The sequence below is a fragment of the Curcuma longa genome, chromosome 2 (genome assembly GCF_044706935.1).
Source record: "Curcuma longa cultivar G26 ecotype Majalengka, Jawa Barat chromosome 2, ITB_CL_G26_1.1, whole genome shotgun sequence".
In the NCBI taxonomy this organism is placed as follows: Eukaryota; Viridiplantae; Streptophyta; class Magnoliopsida; order Zingiberales; family Zingiberaceae; genus Curcuma; species Curcuma longa.
Window position 1 is genome coordinate 7,781,651 of NC_133862.1, and position 17,638 is coordinate 7,799,288.

The window sequence follows — 17,638 nt, forward strand, 5'->3', positions numbered from 1 at the left end:
GCTCCCCCGAACTGGCTCTGGTTCCATAAAATTTCACAATTTGCCCCTGAAATTTCAAATATATTTCTCTTCACCCTCTTATCATTTTAGACAGTCAAAAGATCATCCTTGTAGGGTGAAATGGAACGAATTTGAAAACTCCGGGAGGTAAAATATTATGATGCTGACGCGGGAACTCACCTTGTCGGATAATCGAACACCGAGGAATCTAAGCACTGGATTCGGATAGATTGCGCGCCACGTGGTGAGTGCGAGGCTTTTTTACTTAATTCGCCACTTAAATGATGACGGAATATTGTGAATGGAGGTAGTCAACAATAGCATATTGCATGGGTGAATTAATGGCGACAACACCTGAGAATCTTCACTTGTTGTGCCTAAAATAATTATTTTTTAAAAAATAAAAATACAGATAATTGTGAAATTGATCAATGGCCAAGTAACTGTTATTTTGATTTTTTTTAATAATCAAATTGATCGAATTAAATGGGCGATCCAGTAAAAACATAAAAACAAGGGTGTGATCGGATAAATTCCTCTACCACGTATTCTGTACAACAAACAGTAAACTACATCTGCAAAACAGCAAAAAGGTGAACTACACTGAAGAATTGTGATCAGGACCATGCAAAAAGAGCATTTGCCAGAATTAATCAAGCAATATGTATACACTTACTGCCTGTTGTTAGTCACCAAGATCAGATAGCTCCAACAAATGAGCCAGAGCAACCACTACACATGATCCTGCAACTGCAAGAAGAGGAAAGAAGAAGAAGAGAGGGTATCAGTATCTGTATCAGGAGGTGCCCTTAAAAGGGAGGGCAGATGGAGGGTCTCCCACCAAAGCAGTCATAAGAAAACAGTGGCAGGAATGATGGCTTGTCGAGCCATGGGAGGGCAGGAGCCAGGGTGTCCCTCAGGTTTCAAGGGAGCACAAGGAAGGCGAGGAAGAAAGGTGAGAGCTTTTTTTAATTTGCGTGCCTGGAGAGCACACTGCGCTGCAGATGGAGGAACGAGAGATTCGAATCCTGCGATCACTCTCCTAGTGCGCTCTCCGCTGTCTTGTCACCCTCGCCTTACCCAACGCCCAACGAGTGTTTGTCGAAATGTGGGTGAGAAGACATCCAACTACTGTTTGTCCCATGGCCACCACCACCACTCTGTATATAAACCCCCCTCCTCGCTGGTTCTTCTTCACTCTGCAGTGAGCACCACTCGTTCGAGTCGACGGCGCTGGTTCTGCTAGATAAGATGGCGGACGTGGAGGTCAGGAAGGTGTGCGGGATGCCGGAGAGGGTGCAGCTGCATGTGGCCATGCTGGCCTTGCAGTTTGGCTATGCCGGGTTCCATGTCGTGTCCCGGGCGGCGCTCAACATGGGCATCAGCAAGGTGGTCTTCCCCGTCTACCGCAACATCATCGCCCTGGTCCTCCTTGTCCCCTTTGCCTACTTCCTCGAGAAGTAAGGAGAAATCACTGATGAATCAGTGTCCGTGAAGTTTGAGTTGTTGGTTTATGTTAATTGGTATGTTGTTGCAGGAAGGACAGGCCAGCCATGTCGCTCTCCTTCGCGGTTCAGTTCTTCCTCCTTGCTCTGTGTGGGTGAGTTTTGGATTTTGATCCAGTTCATCTAACTAATAAGCGTTTTGACACTAAATTTGTGTTCAGTATCACTGCAAACCAAGGGTTCTATCTTCTCGGCCTCGAGAACACGTCGCCGACCTTCGCCTCTGCCATCCAGAACTCTGTTCCGGCAATCACCTTCCTCATGGCCGCCCTTCTCAGGCAAGACGGTCGGCTTTGAACCGTTAAAGATATGATTTTGCTGGATGACCCTAAGTCATACATAAAAATTCGATCTTGCTGCAGGATAGAGAAGGTGCGGTTCAACCGGCGCGACGGCGTCGCGAAGATGACCGGCACGCTCGCGTGCGTCGCCGGCGCCACCATCATCACTCTGTACAAAGGCCCCACCATCTTCGGACCCTCGAAGATGACCCTGAACAGCACGGAGGAGCCGGCGCCGGCGACGATGCTGTGGTTGCAGGATGACAGAATGGGGAAGAGCTGGACGCTGGGCTGCATCTACCTCATCGGCCACTGCCTGTCGTGGTCCGGCTGGCTGGTGCTCCAGGCGCCGGTGCTGAAGAAGTACCCGGCGCGGCTGTCGGTCACCTCCTACACCTGCTTCTTCGGCGTCATCCAGTTCCTGATCATCGCCGCCTTCCTCGAGAGGGACGCCGACGCTTGGAGCTTCCACTCCGGCAGCGAGCTCTTCACCATCCTCTACGCGGTACGACATACCTTCTTCTGTTTCAAAAATTCTTTCTTTAGGAAAAAAAAACCACAAAAACTAGTACAATATTCCAGACATATCTGCAAAGACGCAACAAATTATTTAAATTTTCAGACAAAAGGAACATTTTGTCTGGGCATGACACTGATCTCCCTCCCTTAGTGGCAAGTATTCAACTTTGCCCATGGCCTTTCCCTTTCATGACCTTGTGGATGCCCAACAGCATTCATCCTAGTGGTGGACACAAACAGGAGATGAGAGACGTCCATTCAACTCTTCCCTTTTTGCATCCCTTTGTCCATCCTTTACATAATTGTGTAGGCTCCATGCATGAATCATTTATCATGACAATCCACTACAAGAGATAGGCCTTCTCATCATGCTTCTACTGTTTCGATAAATAAAGGAAGACCTCTTTCTCTCCAAACAAAAAGAAGAAGAGTGGAGCTGAAAAAGAAAAAGAAGAAGAGGTTGTTCAAGTGCCAACATACTCATATCTATCATCAGGGTTTAGTATAGCACACAACAAATCAGAAAAAAGTAAAAGGAATACTCAGCAAGGATCAACTTTGCTTTGTCACTGAACAATTGAATAGCAATATGAATAGCAACTCAAATGCAGGGTTTTGTGGCATCCGGCATCGCCTTTGCGGTTCAAATCTGGTGCATCGACCGCGGTGGTCCAGTTTTCGTGGCAGTTTACCAGCCGGTGCAAACTCTAGTTGTTGCCATCATGGCCTCCATTGCCTTAGGGGAGGAGTTCTACCTCGGCGGGTACTCAATTTTTTTGAATTCAAGATGGCCAAGAACAATTAATGAATCTATTTGTTTTCTATGCAATGCTGATCGTTGAGCCTTATGCAGGATCATTGGTGCCATATTCATCATAGCCGGGCTTTATCTGGTCTTATGGGGGAAGAACGAAGAGAGGGCCTTTGCCGCGAGAGAAGCAGCGGCCGCGGCCTCCTCCAACCCTGAACATGATGCTCTCCGAACTGCCGCTGCTGCTTCCTTCAAGGCTTCTTCCATCAAGCAGCCACTCTTGCCGACATCAACAACCTCTGAAAGTGTTTAACATGCTCAATCTTCTCTGCACTAGTATGGACTACTAATTGCTTCATCAAGTTGTAAAAGAAAAAAAAAACTAGAAATGGTGGTTTGAATCTGTTAGGAAATGTGGTTGTGTTAGTTCTTCATGTCGTTGAAGTTGAATTAATTAGCTTGAGGTTTGCAAATAGTTGTGACGTGTTGTGCTTTTCTATTACTCTTTAATGCTTACTCGTAGACTACCTTGGCAAAGTTCACTAACATCTACTTGCTCTTAAGTAATTTGATTGTGGAATGAGAACATAAGTATTCGACATGAAAGTAATTTGTGCACTTATCTAGATTTGAACCACACGAATAACTAATATCCAGAAGTATCAGTTATTATATTGATAATATCAAATCATAATCCAGAGTAGCAAACAGTATATCCATCCACGCTGATCTTGTACATTCGACATGTTTGTAGAGGAGACAACACATTTGTCCACTACATAACCATTCAAAGCATCCAATGGAAGACGCTGGCAGCTACTTGGTGAGGAAATAGATGAATAAGAAGAGAGCCACAAACGATGCAACGAGGGTTGCTGTTCGACGCCCAGATTTGGTCTCAAAAACCTAGTGTGGAATATAATATAAACTTAGGGTTCTATGCTAGTTTAAAAGTTTCAGTAGTCAATATACTTTTAAGCTTTACCATCTTGAAGCGATCCACAGTTCCAGAAAGAATTCCCCGTGATGAATCCATATCATTGCCCTGAGAATATTAATGTCGTGAATTATGATAAAGAAAGGTAGGAAATCCACAAACACATGCTCAGAGAGTAGGGAGGGAATGGCTCGACTACGTACCATGCGATCAAGCAGTCTGTTGTGACTCTCAACCTCTTCATGGATATCACCGGTCAGCTGTAAAAGTGCATAGAATGGTACTGTGAGCTGTAGCCAAGAATCTATCTGTTGCTTTTTGCCTACGTTTGTGCAATGGTCCAAACAAATGACTTGAAAAGTCTGGAAAAAAATATCAACTTGAATTGTACAAGGATCAGTATGGTGTTAGGGAAAGGTTAGTGTTGAGATTGAATAATTCCATTCTATGAAAGTTGTAAGAGTGGCATTATATATGGCTACTGGCAGCTTGGTGGCAGACGTTGCATTCTTGCCAAAAAAAAAAACACATGTTTATCAGTTATAAACTATGTGCATACTAACATGCAGAGTGATGGGCTCCTGACGGGAAAAAAAAGGTTACAATCTTCACATTGACAACTTTTTTAAGGTTGCTAGAAAGTCCATTTTTCAATATATCAGTCATGCATCAGATTAATTTTAACAGTTCAAAAGAAACTAAAATCCAGAAGGAAATGGATGTGCGAGTAATTAGTATCCACAGGCAACCAACTTTCCTTAATAATCAGATTCAGTTTTGCCTAAAATCACATATAAGGGCAGTCCAGTATACGAAGCTCCTGTTAATGTGCATTTCAAAGAAGGGTCTATTGTACACAGCCTTACCTTACTTTGCAAGAAATTATTTCCGAGGCTCAACCTGTGACCTCCTCTAGGTTTGGATATAGGTTTACCCACATATTTTACCCATTCAAGTAAGACACTTACATAGGTTTGGATACTTATTTATCATCCAAAGCGGACAGCTAATCCGCTCAGATAGCAAGTTATTAATTGGGTTGGTTTACATAGTGACCAAAAATACAAGTTCCCAACTCTTTGCGATCCACAAATCCAAGAGACTTATTTAATTGATTGCCTAAAAAACTTCATCTCTCTGTATTTTTCTTATCTCCTACTAGCCATCATTTATCAATCCTTCTGTTTTTTCCCCACATACTTCTGTTAGTCCATTAGATGCACCTTTAAAGCAGTAGAGGAATAGGCAACTAGTAACACAAACCAAGTTCTAAGCTTTTTATGCAACCATTTGATTTTTGGGAATAAAACAACATAGTATGTGTTTCTATATTTCCCAACACATGTTCCTTGTAATGGCGAACAAGATGAGACAGAAGAAATAATATGAAAGAAAAATCTTCCTTTCTGCATATGTTTCCATTATCAAGTTATAAAAGACAAGCTCTGATGTCATATATACAACCAAAGGTTCAAAATGCCTGAAACATTGCAGTAAAATTTACCCTCTTGTACTTACTCTCTTCAAAATGCTGACTCTATCTTGCAATCCTTCAATAGCTAAATCGTTATCATGCTCAGAAATTTCATGAGATGAGTAATGCGAAGCTCGGATGCCACCTTCTTCAATGCCAGCAAAAAGAGCAGCTCTACTACCACGATAGTCCCTACTACAGATAAGTGCATAATATTATAAAAACAATTTTCAAGGAGAATATATCGACACTTTAAGGTCCAAGTGAAATTGCAATAACAGTGACTGTCACTTGAAAACTTATCTTATGTCCTGCAGACCTAATGATAATCATCCAACACACCACAAATTATTAGGCTTCCGACATAATAGAGCACATATAACATAAATTAAGCCAAAGTTAACCCAATTGAAATATAGGTTTGGTAATAGTCATCCGCAGGCCATGAACATCTGCAGATTTGTTCGCTGAATAAAATTTATCCAGGTGATTTGATGTGCCAAGTTTGGTGCATCATTTCTTTGTTATCCTTTCTCATGGTAGGCTTCCCCAACAAATATCACAATCTTGAAACATTGATACTTTGTACTTGAATTTATGCAACTAGGATATCCTATTTCATTTTAAATCTAGGATAGTGGCAATGGTAACGTTTCTTCAACAACTACTACAAAAATGTGATATTTTCAAACAATTTTATTACATTTACATAACCTCTCCACCTTTATTGCTAGAATTTAGTGAACTTTATATTTGAGTTATTAATCAATAGCTACTGGCTTCTCTTCCGCGAGCAAGATAAAGTGTGTTCTATGAAACACTCAACACAATTGAAGAAATGAAATAAAAAATCAAGCATGAAAAAATGCAAACACAATTGGAGCAAAAAAGTAATTAATAGATCAAGTATAAAACAAAACAAAACCAAAGTTATTGCCACTCAACAATAAATTAACATGCCAGTCAGTTGCAGACATAACAATGAGTGAGAACTAACCTCCTCGAATTCATGGTTGCACTAATGTCGGACGAGATGGAAATCTTTGCTTCCTCTGGTCGTCCTCACAATCCTCGTCTCCCCAATTCGAAATTTCAACAATGTTTCAAACAAGTCTACAAAATAGCCCGAAGTATTCAATCATACATTTAAGTTAACGAATTCAACCACAAGATTAAACGAATGCATACCCTGAGGAAAAACCTAACGCAATAAAACAGATAGATCGGAGAACATTAACAAATACTTCAAGTACGATTAAACATGTCAAAAAAAGAAAATACCACAAAACACAAGCAAATCTGACGAGATTTAACCGAAAAATACAGGCGAAACAATATTAACCTTCGATCTATAAGCAACTCGCAAAAACTGAAAACTGATGCCAATTCTTTGATTCAAAAGCATATGTATTGATCGGCCGGAACAAGAATTGAAAGTACCAGACCTACCTTATTCCGATCGCACCGCTAATCTTCGCGTAAGTTTCTATATGGATTTCTGCGATCAAAATCGAGATCGCGAGAGGAAGAGAGGGCGATGGAAGGTGTAACTAGTAACCTTTATCTTTTCTGCGGTTTTAAATTAAGCATCATCGCAGCCGTACGTGTAAATAAGGATCGAGATCTCACCGTTCACAGCGTTATGCGCGAATCATGATGCAGACTACTCGTTTCTCGAATCTTAAAGCGTCGGTTACGAATCTCCAAGTGTTGATCTAAGGCGACTCTTTGGTTGCCGTACACTGGGAATATTCCCTAAAACTCATAGTTTTACGGATTTTCAAAATGGCCCCATCTTTTCTTAATTCGTGAGTGAAAAGTGTTATTTGTGATCACAAAATGTTGTTGTTTTAAGTGAAATTCAACTGAGGCACAACATATCCTTAAAAAATATTGCTTTGGAAACTATTGGAAAAAAATGGAAAAATAATTATAATTAGTATTATTTAAGATTTTCCAATCACGTGATGGAAATTGTAAGTGGTGCCATTTTGCCTAACTCCCTTCCTCTTTTTTTTAACTGGTCAAAATAATGTTTCAGTGAAGAATCAAAAAAATAAATAAATAATTTCATCAAAAATTGAATTATTTATTTATTTTCTTTTTGATGACGTAGGAATAAAATGTATTGAAACAGTAAAATTGGTTGACGTCTTGACGTTCAGACCCATCTCCGTCACCAGCGACAGTTAGCGCGGAGCCATCGACACCGAGAAGTCGGTCGGAACCCTAACGCTCTCTGCCCACACCTTCGATTCAAGGTAGGCCTTCGATACCTTCCCGGCCACCCACGTCATCTCCGGCCGCGCCGCCGGTTCCGACTCCACGCACCGCAGCGCTACCCGGATCAGCTTCTGCGCGGCATCCACCGGGAACGAGTCCCGCAACCGCCGGTCCATTCACCTGATACCCCCACTGATCCTCTTCCTTCTCGTCGTCGTCTGCTCCCATCGCCTTCCGCGCCGAGTCGATCAGGGAGACTACGTCGAACTCCTTCCGTTCCTTGTCGTACCTGTACTTGAGCGGCTCCTCGCCGGAAAGCAGCTCCAGGAGTACAATTCCAAAGGCGAACACGTCGGACCGAGGGGAGGCAGGTGCGCCGGAGATCATCTCAGGCGCCATGTACCCCCGTGTGCCTTCAATGTGCTTCTGCCGCTCACCCTGCCCTTTTCTTCGCGGCGAGGGAATTGGGGTAACTTCGCCTACTTGTTCCTCGAGGGGATCGGAAATCTCCCCCGCGAGATCCGCGGCTCCGAAATGGCAGATCTTGGCGCGGAAATCGGGTTCGGTGATGATGATGTCGGAGCTAGTGACCCGATTATGGACTCCGGCAGCCGCCGAGGAGTGATGGTGGATGTACTCGAGGCCTTGAGCGACGTCGGTCGCTACCAGAACTCGGGAGATCCAGGTGGCGAGCGGGGTGAAGGCAGGGTTCCGCGAGTTGCGAAGGCAGTCGGCGAGTCTAGCGCCGGGGACGTACTCGTAGACGAGGTAGATGTATTCGTCCGCGGAGGATGCGCCGAGAAGGCGAGCGAGGCTGCTGTGGTGTGATCTACCCAGGGCGGCAAGACGGGCGGCGAGGTCCTCTCGCTGGCGGCGGAGGGATTTCTGGATGACGACGACGTCCCGGCCGCGAAGGGTACAACGCCAGGCGGAGGAGGAGGCACCAGGGAGGCGCTTGGAGAGGAAGTTGTTGGTGGCGGCGCAGACCTCCGAGAAGGGGTAGAGGCCAGGTGCCTCCGGCAGAGACGAGCGGACGGAGGCGAGGCTGAGGGCGGAGGAAGAAGAGGATGTGAACGCGTGAGAGGAGGAGGAAGTAGCGGAATTAAGGGGACGGCGGAGAGGTCGGCCACCGGGATCGGTGGGCGTCCCGTTTAAGGAAGCGGAGGCGTAGGCGGAGGAGGGAGGCGCAGTGGAGGCTCCCGATCTACTCCTGGATCCAGGTTCCAATGCCTCGGTGGCGGCCCGAGTCCTGCACATTGAGCGGAAACATAGGATCGGCGCGGCGGTGGAAGCTAACGGCGGCGGCAGAAGGGCAGCAGAGGAGATAAGGCCGGTGACGCCGCCGGCGAAGAGGAAGCCGATGCGGTAAAAAAATGGGCCGACTCGGTTTGCGTACCCTGTATAAATAGGTAAAAGCCCATTTCGCCCCCAAAAGTGTACCTTTATTCTATTGGATGGAGACGGGAACAACGAGATTGATCCACAAGGCTGCGTTTGGTTTACAATAGACAGAAATACAGAGACAGAAATACATAAATACAATAGAGACAGAGATGTATTTACAATGGTCTCTGTATCGTGTTTAGTAATACAGAGACAGGGACACTGTTGGCCAATTTCGGCCGGAATTCGGTCCGATTCCGGCCGAATCGGGGTCGGAGTCCGGCCGCGGTCGACGTGCCGGCGCCGGGCGCGTCGACCGCGGTCGGACTCCGACCCCGATTCGGCCGAAATCCGATCGGAATCTGGCCGAATTCCAGCCAACAGTGGCTGGGGCGCGCAGGGCTCTGTTTTTGGTCGGATTCCGACCGGATTTCCGCCACAATCCGATCGGAATCCGACGCCGGCCGGAGCGCCGGTGAGTTGCGCGTCCAACGCGCCCGGCCTGGCGGTCGGCGGTGACCGGACGACGGCGCGACGGTGCCGGAAGCGGAGATGGGTAATTTTTGTCTCCGTCTCCGTTTCAATGTACCCATTTTTACAGTGGATAGAAATGAAGACAAAGACGGAGACAGAAATCCTATTTCTGTATCTGTCTCTCAAAATCAAACGGGGACAAAGACAAAAATTTTTACTATGTCTCTGTATTTGTGTCCCTGTCTCTGAAACCAAACGCAGCCCAAACGAGCGAGAATACTCACAAATTATATTTTTTTCAATTTCCGATTTTTTTCTGAAAAAAAAACAAAATAATAAAATAAAATAAAATATTAGGCGTGTACATTTCAAACCACCAATGTTGACGAAGGAGCACTGACCAATCGAGTGCGTTCACATCGGACGGTTATCTGGCATCTGCATTGATTACCTGCCCACCTCGATCGTTCTCGTTATCCCATTCGCTTTCTGTTCACGCTCTTCCCGTTTCAACCTCGTCTAGATCCTTTCGGTGGTTGAGGAGGAAGAGTAGTAGAAGAAGAGGTCTCCGAGCTGCCTCGTTGTGTTGACTTTCGTCGTCGTCGCTGGTCGCGCCATGGGGGCTTCGGGTCGATTCCCTTGCGGAGATCTGTCCTCGAGGGGATCCCCAATTGCCTTGGGTTTCGCGTGCTCCATCCCGCGGCGTTCTTGATTCAGTATCCGCAGAAACCGGTGAGTTTAAATTTGTATATATTTTCTTCAATTTGTTTGGAGGAAAAGGTTGGATTGACGAAGTATAGAGGAATGTTTGTAATTCCAGTTTTCAACACTGAAATCCGTGGTTTGATTGATCTGATAAAGTATTCTTATTTGCTTATGGGTTTAATCCTTAGTTTATTTGATTGTAATTTCAGGTTATAGATACGGAGGTGATGTCATGCCTACTCTTTATTTTTCTTTGGTTAAAACCTAATCTTGATTCAAGTTGAATTACAATTCAGTATCAGTATTTAGGGGCTAAGAGTTTTTCTTATTTTCGTGTTATGTAGATAGGATATGTCGATTGCAAACACAAAGTCTTCTCTGATCACAGAATATATCTTGTATTTATGTCATAGTTTGATTTGTTCCTCTGATCCTGAAGTGTTTACTCTTTGTTGATTGCAATTATTGGATCAAGGATTCAAAATTCTAGTCTGGGCTGTGAAATATCAACCCAACCGATTTAGTTTCTTTTCTGTGAGACATGAATTGCTTCTCAATCCGAAATGAAGTGACCAAGGAGGTGGACTTCCCGGCTAGGATGTCTGGGTCAATTCGATCTAATAGCACAACATCTACTGAGCCTGACATGAGGAGGTCAGGATCTGAGTTTAACTCTGGGGATGTTACTGATATCAGCTCTGGCTCACTGGGAAGGTCACATTATCCCAGTTTCTCCCAGAAACCGAACAATCTCAGAGTGTTCACGTTTTCAGAACTGAGGAATGCCACAAGAAACTTTAGCAGGTCGCTAATGGTTGGAGAAGGTGGCTTTGGATGTGTTTATAGGGGGGCAATCAAGAGCCTTGAAGACCAAAATTCTAAGATTGAAATAGCAGTTAAGCAACTAAATCGCAAGGGATTGCAGGCAAGTCTTTTTCCTTTTATTACATATCTTGCTAGATTATGACTGTGTTCTTCTACATTTCCAAATTCATCTAACATTGAATAAACAGTGTTTGGTTACTCAAGTGGCTAAATGTGCTGAAACAATCTTCTCATACGCTTGTATGAAGGATACAAAGCTAAAGAAAGTTATAGGGCATTTCCATTGCTTTCGCTAGGATTCTATATCTATGTTAGATAGTTGTTTCCAGTGCCATATTTGAATTCATTGTCTACTACTTGTAGGGGCACAAAGAATGGTTGACAGAAGTTAATGTTCTTGGGGTGCTTGAACATCCAAACCTAGTCAAACTTGTGGGTTATTGTGCTGAGGATGATGAAAGGGGAATTCAACGTCTTCTTGTGTATGAATACATGCCAAATAGAAGTGTGGAGGATCATTTATCGAATCGATCTAGGACAACACTGTCTTGGCCCATGAGATTAAGAGTGGCTCTTGATGCTGCTCGCGGCTTGGCCTACTTGCATGAAGAAATGGATTTTCAGGTATCAGACTTTTTAGTTGACTCAGTATATATAATTTGGTCAATTTTTAGGTGATTCGTTTTGTCAACAAGACAGTAATTGCTTTCTTTTCTCTTTCAATTGACAGATTATTTTTCGCGATTTCAAAACTTCCAACATTCTCTTAGATGAGGACTGGAAAGCAAAATTGTCTGACTTTGGATTGGCGAGACAGGGACCAACAGAAGGAATAACTCATGTTTCAACTGCAGTAAGTCATGCTGCTCATCTCCCTGTTTATCTTATCAGCCATTTGAATTCAAATTCTTGAATGCTAAGATGAACACTATCCACTGAAACATTTGACAGGTGGTAGGAACTTTGGGCTATGCAGCTCCGGAGTACCTGCAAACTGGTCGCTTGACATCGAAGAGCGACGTATGGAGCTACGGAGTCGTCCTCTATGAACTCATCACCGGCCGGCGACCGATAGACAGAAACCGTCCCAGAGGGGAACAGAAGCTCTTGGAGTGGGTCAAGCCATACATAACCGATGCCAAGAAGTTGCGCATAATCATGGACCCAAAGCTACAAGATGACTACTCCCTCAAGTCCGCGACGAGGCTCGTTTACGTGGCGAACCGCTGCCTCGTGCGGCTGCCCAAGTCGAGGCCCAAGATGAGCGAGGTGGTGGAGATGGTGCAGCAAATTGTGGGGAACGCAGAGGTCACGGCTCCGCAAGCACCTTTAAGGAGTTCAGAAGAGAAGACCGCACTGGAGAAAAAGAAGGGCATCAAGAGGGCTATGGGAGATCGGAAAATGGGCGAAAGCCTGCGTTTGGGGTGCCATGGATGGATGCTCAAGCTCGTGAAGACCCATTGACGACGATGAGATCGACAGTGATGATTTCTCGACACAGTGACGCTTCTCAGTTAAGAGTGCAACAAGTGTTGGTAGCTGCATCAGAATGTATGTTTTTTTACGTACTCAGGAACTTCATGGTTTTCAGAAGCCTGTAACATGTCAAAATATATATCACCCTTACAAATGTAGAGATCTCCTGGATCTTTATTTTCTAGCGTTGGGCTCTCGTAAGCATCTTAATTAATTAGACTAATGGCCTTGTTCATCTCCGATTTAAGCCTTAATCCATGGATAGACCTTATCAGATAGAAATCAGATAGAAATGACGGCAGATTGAGTCAACAGTGACCAAAAATTGTCGACGTTGAGAATAGTTGTTGTTTGACTTATATTTTTGATCTGCAAATTACAGAATTACCCCTGTTAGGTTGGAGTTAGATGGAGTAAGATATCTTGTTATTTGAGACTTCTCGACTTGATATTATATCTTTATTTAGTTGCATGAATTTATCATCTAAAGTTTTTTTTTAACATGTAACATAATTATTATTTTGTTAATTTAAATATTCAAAAAATACTATATTTGTTTAAATTATTTATAATAAGTTAAAAATAAATTAACATATAAGTTTTTTTAAATAAATCATCATATCATAAATATACTTAAAAATTAGATAAGATAAATGATTGTCTATGGGTCATAAATAATTCATAGAGAAATTTATTTACTAATTTATCCATCCATAATTTAATTATAACTTTATTTTAATTTGAATTTATGGTTTAATGAAATAACTTACGTTAAACTTAATTTTATTTTAGAAAGAATGAAAAAAAAACAAAGTTAGTAAAAAATTAAATGAAAATTAATTTCTCCTTATTTTTTCTTTTTAGTAATTCAGATTTCGGGGATTCGCGTGTATATAATTTCGTAGTTCTGCTAGGTCTAGAAAAATTACAAATACTCATATGTCCAGGGGTGCAAATGCAAAAGTACCACAACTTCCCCAACTTTGCAAGCTTCTTAAACCTATTCTAATTCTAGGGTTCCAAAACTCTGCTATCTTCCGTCACCGCCGTTGCGATCGATAGATAGATCAAGGAAAGAAGAAAGAGGATCGAGGAGTCATGGGAGGGAAGTGCCCGAGCAGGAAGGTGAAGAAGCGCCGCTATTCCCACAAGACCGCTCGTCGCGCCAAATTCCTTGTCAAAGATATCCTTTTTGTTTTCTTTTAACTTCGATCCTTCATTGTCTTGCTTTCCTTTCCATTCTGTTGCTATGCCGTCGCATATCTTGTCTGTCTCCTTTACTGGAATGGTGGCTCGGATGACCACGCGACGATCAAGTCTACAACGAGCTCTTGAAGCAGGCGGAGGAAGCTGCGGCAGAGAAAACGTTGCCACTTGACGAGGATCTCCCTGGGATGGGGCAGTTTTACTGTGTCCACTGCGAGTAATCTTCCTTTCCGCTGTAAAAGATTGATTTTTTTTTTATATGGATATTTTCTCTATGGTAACACTAATTGGTATTGCTTATTCATCACAGCCGATACTTCGCCAGTGAGGATGTCCGACAGGGTCATTTCAGCTCAAAGCGCCACAAGAAGCGGTACTTCCCTACAGCTTCCCTTGTTGCTTCTTTCCATACTCTTTTTCTTTTGGTTTTCTTGGTCTCAGAATTTGTTTGCTATCATATTGCATGGAATTCTTTGATAAAAATTTGGTATCTTCTCTTATTAATTTGTTAAGAACACCTTAGCATGAGGATATCCATCATGTCTCAATTTGCATTTTTTACCAAAAAAAAAACTTATTTTGTTTGTCTTATGAGGAATGTCATTGTATTGTAAAGACTTAGGAGTTATATAGTAATTCCTGATTTGAGCTATATAGAAAAGTCAATCAGATGATTTGGACCCATAAGTTCATATTTTTATCTTTCTAGTTTGTAAGCAGTGAAAAGAGATGCTGTTCTTTCAAAGAACCACTTCAGAAGCTGTAGCAAAATAATAGTATGACTAGCCAATTTGAATTGTACAAGCTAAATCGAATCATATGGATGCATATGGATTATACACACTAAATTGAATCATAGTGTGTCAGAATTGGAGTCCAAGTTAACATTGATTTGTTTGAGATTATTTTTGCTAAATAAATACACAGTAACTATTTTATATTGCATGAGTTAATTCATAAATTTCCTTTTGTATGAATAACATAGTTGTTTAGTGTGCATTGTTATATATTATGTGGTTCACGAATTGCTAAGGTTCATTTGAAAGTATTTTATGAAATCTTTGATTCTCAGTTAATTGATTTAGTATCTATGGCGACAGATGTATGTTTTGTCTATATTGTTCGTTTATGTACACAAATGTACGATAGGAGTAAACTTACATAGATTTGTGACATGAAGAGATACACACCATTTTCAAAATCTTGAATATGTTGTCTAATTAGTATATTTTGGGACCATGATTTTGATTATCATGAACATAACTTTTATTTCGATCGACACAAAGTTCATAACCACCGAGATTTTACAAACTAAGCCTGATAAAATGTCTTGATTCCAACTACTATCAGGAGACCTAGGTTGCAAAACTAAAAAAAATAGCCATTATGGTTGTAGCAACCAAAATCGTTGGCTTTACTACTTTCTGTAGCTTCTTGAACTTGAAAAAAAAATGAATAGCACTGAATGTCTGACTTCCATTGCTCGACTTGCTGTAAGTTTTGATGTTTGAATTCCTTCTCTGATTTGTTTCTTGTGAATCTAATCTCCTCAAGGGTGAAGGAAATGATGGGGCCTGCCCCTCACACTCAACTGGATGCTGAGCTTGCGGCAGGGATGGGAATGCCCGACAATGGCCCAAAGCTCATGACGATGGCGTTCACTTAACCGTTTTATCTACGTATTGTCATATCCATGGTTGGGACACTATTGTTAGAGAGCCTGATGTTTTTTTTTTTTTTTTTTTTGTTTTTTTGTTTTGTGAACTATCATTATCATCATCATCAAAATTCAAAATGAGTTCGTAAGGTGCAATTTTGTACAAGGTTTTATTGTTATCAACTCTGAGGCGTACATTGATACTGGTGTTTTATTTGGTTATATATAATGGGATATAGGAGATTGCTATGCTGCACGACAACCCCGTGTGTGATCCGTGCGTGACTCCCTGATCCACCACCGCTGTCGTCGTCCTCGCTGTGTCGTCCAGCTGCCGCCTTAGCCGTGATCGACGTGTCACTCGCTAGCGGTTTGGTCGGCGTCGGATTTCGGTCGGATAATAGTTGGAATTCGACAAATTTGGTCGGAAACAGTTGCCTCCACTGCGTGTCCACTGTCGACGGCGATCGAGTTGGATTCTAGTCGAACAGTGATCGGAGATTGATCGAGGAAGGATCGGTGTTGGTTCGGTCGGAATCCAGCTCGATCGTCGTCGATAGTGGCCGTGTCGTTTTGGCCAAATCGCGATCGGAGACCAATCGAGGAAGGATTGGCGTCGCGATTTGTTGGAATTTGATCGTGATTTGGCCGGAATCCGACTGCAATTTGACCAGAAACGGCACTGCTATTGCTGATCCTGTTTCCGGTCGAATTCCGTTGGATTCTGACTACTATCCGGTCGGAATCCGACGCCGGACGGAGCACCGACGAGTGGCGCGTCGATCGCGCCCAATTTAGCAGCCGGCGGTGGCCGAACGACACGGCGAAGGGGTAATCGCGGGTGTTGCGCACGGGTTGCGAATTTTTCTTAGCCCAGCGTAACATTTCTCATGGGATATAATTGTTAAGCAGTCTGAACTATGACACAGTTCAGGATTTATACGACCAATATAGTTTCAGATTTGAGCGTGTGAACGGTTCGCGGCTGGTCCGTACTTATCCCGCACATGCTGCACCTTCGTGTCATCTCCTGCCGTTTTCGAGGACCCCTCCGACGCCTCGTGGAGCCCACCTCCTTGCCCAGGTGGCCGCCACCGCCAGCCTCGTGTCCTCCCCGCCACCCTCCTCCTCCGCCTATATCATCCAGCTTCCACCAGCACCGCGTCGCCATCACAATGTCGACGGCGGAGATGGGGGGCAGCAGCAGCAGCAGCGGTCGTCGACGAAGAAGCGGTGCCCGCTGCGGCGGTCGCGGAAGGGGTGCATGAAGGGGAAGGGCGGTCCGGAGAACCAGGCGTGCGCTTTCCGCGGCGTCCGCCAGCGGACCTGGGGCAAGTGGGTCGCCGAAATCCGCGAGCCCCACCGCGGCGCCCGCCTCTGGCTCGGCACCTTCCCCACCGCCCTCGACGCCGCCCGGGCCTACGACGCCGCCGCCCGCTCCCTCTACGGCGACTGCGCCCGCCTCAACCTCTCCTCCTCCTCCTCCTCCACTTCAAACTCGTCAAATTTCACCACCACCACAGACGATTCGCCCCAACTAAGCGTCTCCGCCGAATCAACGGCGCCGGTGATTGCCGGTGACATTTTATACGGCGCAAGCTTACGACTCGACGACTTCGAGGACTACGTGTCCAGTCTGCCGAAGCCGGAGGACTTCGGGCTCGAGGCCTTCCACGACGTGCCTTTGTTGGACGACGAGTGCTTCGGCTTCTGGCCCTCGTCGGAGCGGAGCAGGAGCAGGACGCCATGGCGAAGTTCGAGTCGCTGCAATTGCCCTGGCTGTAATTATATTCCAAAAATCTGTATCCAATCAGTGAGTAAACGATAGTGCGTGTGCAGTATACGAGTAATTAGATCCAGAGATAGAAGAAACCAAAACAGAACAATGCAATATGTATATGTTTCTTTGTTTAGATAAGAATGTAATAAAGCTTTCAACTGTTCCGATGATTGAATCACTACAAAAATTTGGAACTTACTCTGCTTTTTCTCACTGAGAACGATCATGTTTTACCGATCATATCCAGAATTGCGTGTTTGAGCAGCAGTTCTTTTGTCTGATGCGAGATACGTGTTCTATGCAAGTTTTCACATGGATGAGGGAGATGTGGCCATCCAATGATTGGTGAGAACGACTAAGTTGGTCACTTTCATCAAGTAGATTTCGTCAATTTAAGACTCTACTTTTGTCCTCTTTTGGACTCTGTTTTGGATTATCATGT

The 17,638-nt window shown here is 43.9% G+C and overlaps 5 protein-coding genes and 1 pseudogene across 8 annotated transcripts; 4 read left to right on the plus strand and 2 right to left on the minus strand.

The window, feature by feature from the left end:
* Nucleotides 1-1,210: 1,210 nt before the first annotated feature.
* On the plus strand, nucleotides 1,211-3,531 carry LOC141817377 (protein WALLS ARE THIN 1-like). The gene is made up of 6 exons (XM_074705044.1): nucleotides 1,211-1,460; nucleotides 1,538-1,600; nucleotides 1,667-1,783; nucleotides 1,868-2,291; nucleotides 2,917-3,068; nucleotides 3,159-3,531. Exons 1-6 carry the CDS (start codon nucleotides 1,252-1,254, stop codon nucleotides 3,367-3,369), a joined length of 1,176 nt encoding a protein of 391 aa, XP_074561145.1. The 5' UTR covers nucleotides 1,211-1,251; the 3' UTR covers nucleotides 3,370-3,531.
* A 172-nt stretch (nucleotides 3,532-3,703) lies between these two features.
* Nucleotides 3,704-7,011, minus strand: LOC141817404 (bet1-like SNARE 1-1). 2 transcript variants are annotated; one of them, XM_074705066.1, is made up of 6 exons: nucleotides 6,917-7,011; nucleotides 6,465-6,580; nucleotides 5,512-5,659; nucleotides 4,197-4,253; nucleotides 4,042-4,101; nucleotides 3,704-3,962 (listed from the first exon to the last, which is right to left on the minus strand). In XM_074705066.1, exons 2-6 carry the CDS (start codon nucleotides 6,476-6,478, stop codon nucleotides 3,873-3,875), a joined length of 369 nt encoding a protein of 122 aa, XP_074561167.1. In that variant the 5' UTR covers nucleotides 6,479-6,580; nucleotides 6,917-7,011; the 3' UTR covers nucleotides 3,704-3,872. The 2 variants fall into 2 exon arrangements, with proteins under 2 accessions (XP_074561167.1, XP_074561162.1); XM_074705061.1 differs by having other exon boundaries at nucleotides 5,512-5,662.
* Nucleotides 7,012-7,499: 488 nt separating this feature from the next.
* Nucleotides 7,500-8,977, minus strand: LOC141817343 (lysM domain receptor-like kinase 3; annotated as a pseudogene).
* A 1,040-nt stretch (nucleotides 8,978-10,017) lies between these two features.
* Nucleotides 10,018-12,737, plus strand: LOC141817354 (serine/threonine-protein kinase PCRK1-like). Of its 3 annotated transcripts, none has more exons than XM_074705021.1 (5): nucleotides 10,018-10,279; nucleotides 10,728-11,177; nucleotides 11,441-11,701; nucleotides 11,808-11,930; nucleotides 12,029-12,737. In XM_074705021.1, the coding sequence occupies exons 2-5, from the start codon at nucleotides 10,794-10,796 to the stop codon at nucleotides 12,539-12,541; spliced, it is 1,281 nt and encodes a 426-aa protein (XP_074561122.1). In that variant the 5' UTR covers nucleotides 10,018-10,279; nucleotides 10,728-10,793; the 3' UTR covers nucleotides 12,542-12,737. The 3 variants fall into 3 exon arrangements, with proteins under 3 accessions (XP_074561122.1, XP_074561129.1, XP_074561136.1); XM_074705028.1 differs by having other exon boundaries at nucleotides 10,792-11,177; XM_074705035.1 differs by having other exon boundaries at nucleotides 10,822-11,177.
* An 845-nt stretch (nucleotides 12,738-13,582) lies between these two features.
* Nucleotides 13,583-15,516, plus strand: LOC141822363 (zinc finger C2H2 protein ECU02_0310). Its single transcript, XM_074709807.1, has 4 exons — nucleotides 13,583-13,736; nucleotides 13,859-13,976; nucleotides 14,070-14,132; nucleotides 15,314-15,516. Exons 1-4 carry the CDS (start codon nucleotides 13,652-13,654, stop codon nucleotides 15,423-15,425), a joined length of 378 nt encoding a protein of 125 aa, XP_074565908.1. The 5' UTR covers nucleotides 13,583-13,651; the 3' UTR covers nucleotides 15,426-15,516.
* Nucleotides 15,517-15,664: 148 nt separating this feature from the next.
* Nucleotides 15,665-17,244, plus strand: LOC141821518 (dehydration-responsive element-binding protein 2C-like). The gene is made up of 2 exons (XM_074708921.1): nucleotides 15,665-15,693; nucleotides 16,329-17,244. The coding sequence occupies exons 1-2, from the start codon at nucleotides 15,665-15,667 to the stop codon at nucleotides 17,242-17,244; spliced, it is 945 nt and encodes a 314-aa protein (XP_074565022.1).
* Nucleotides 17,245-17,638: the final 394 nt, after the last annotated feature.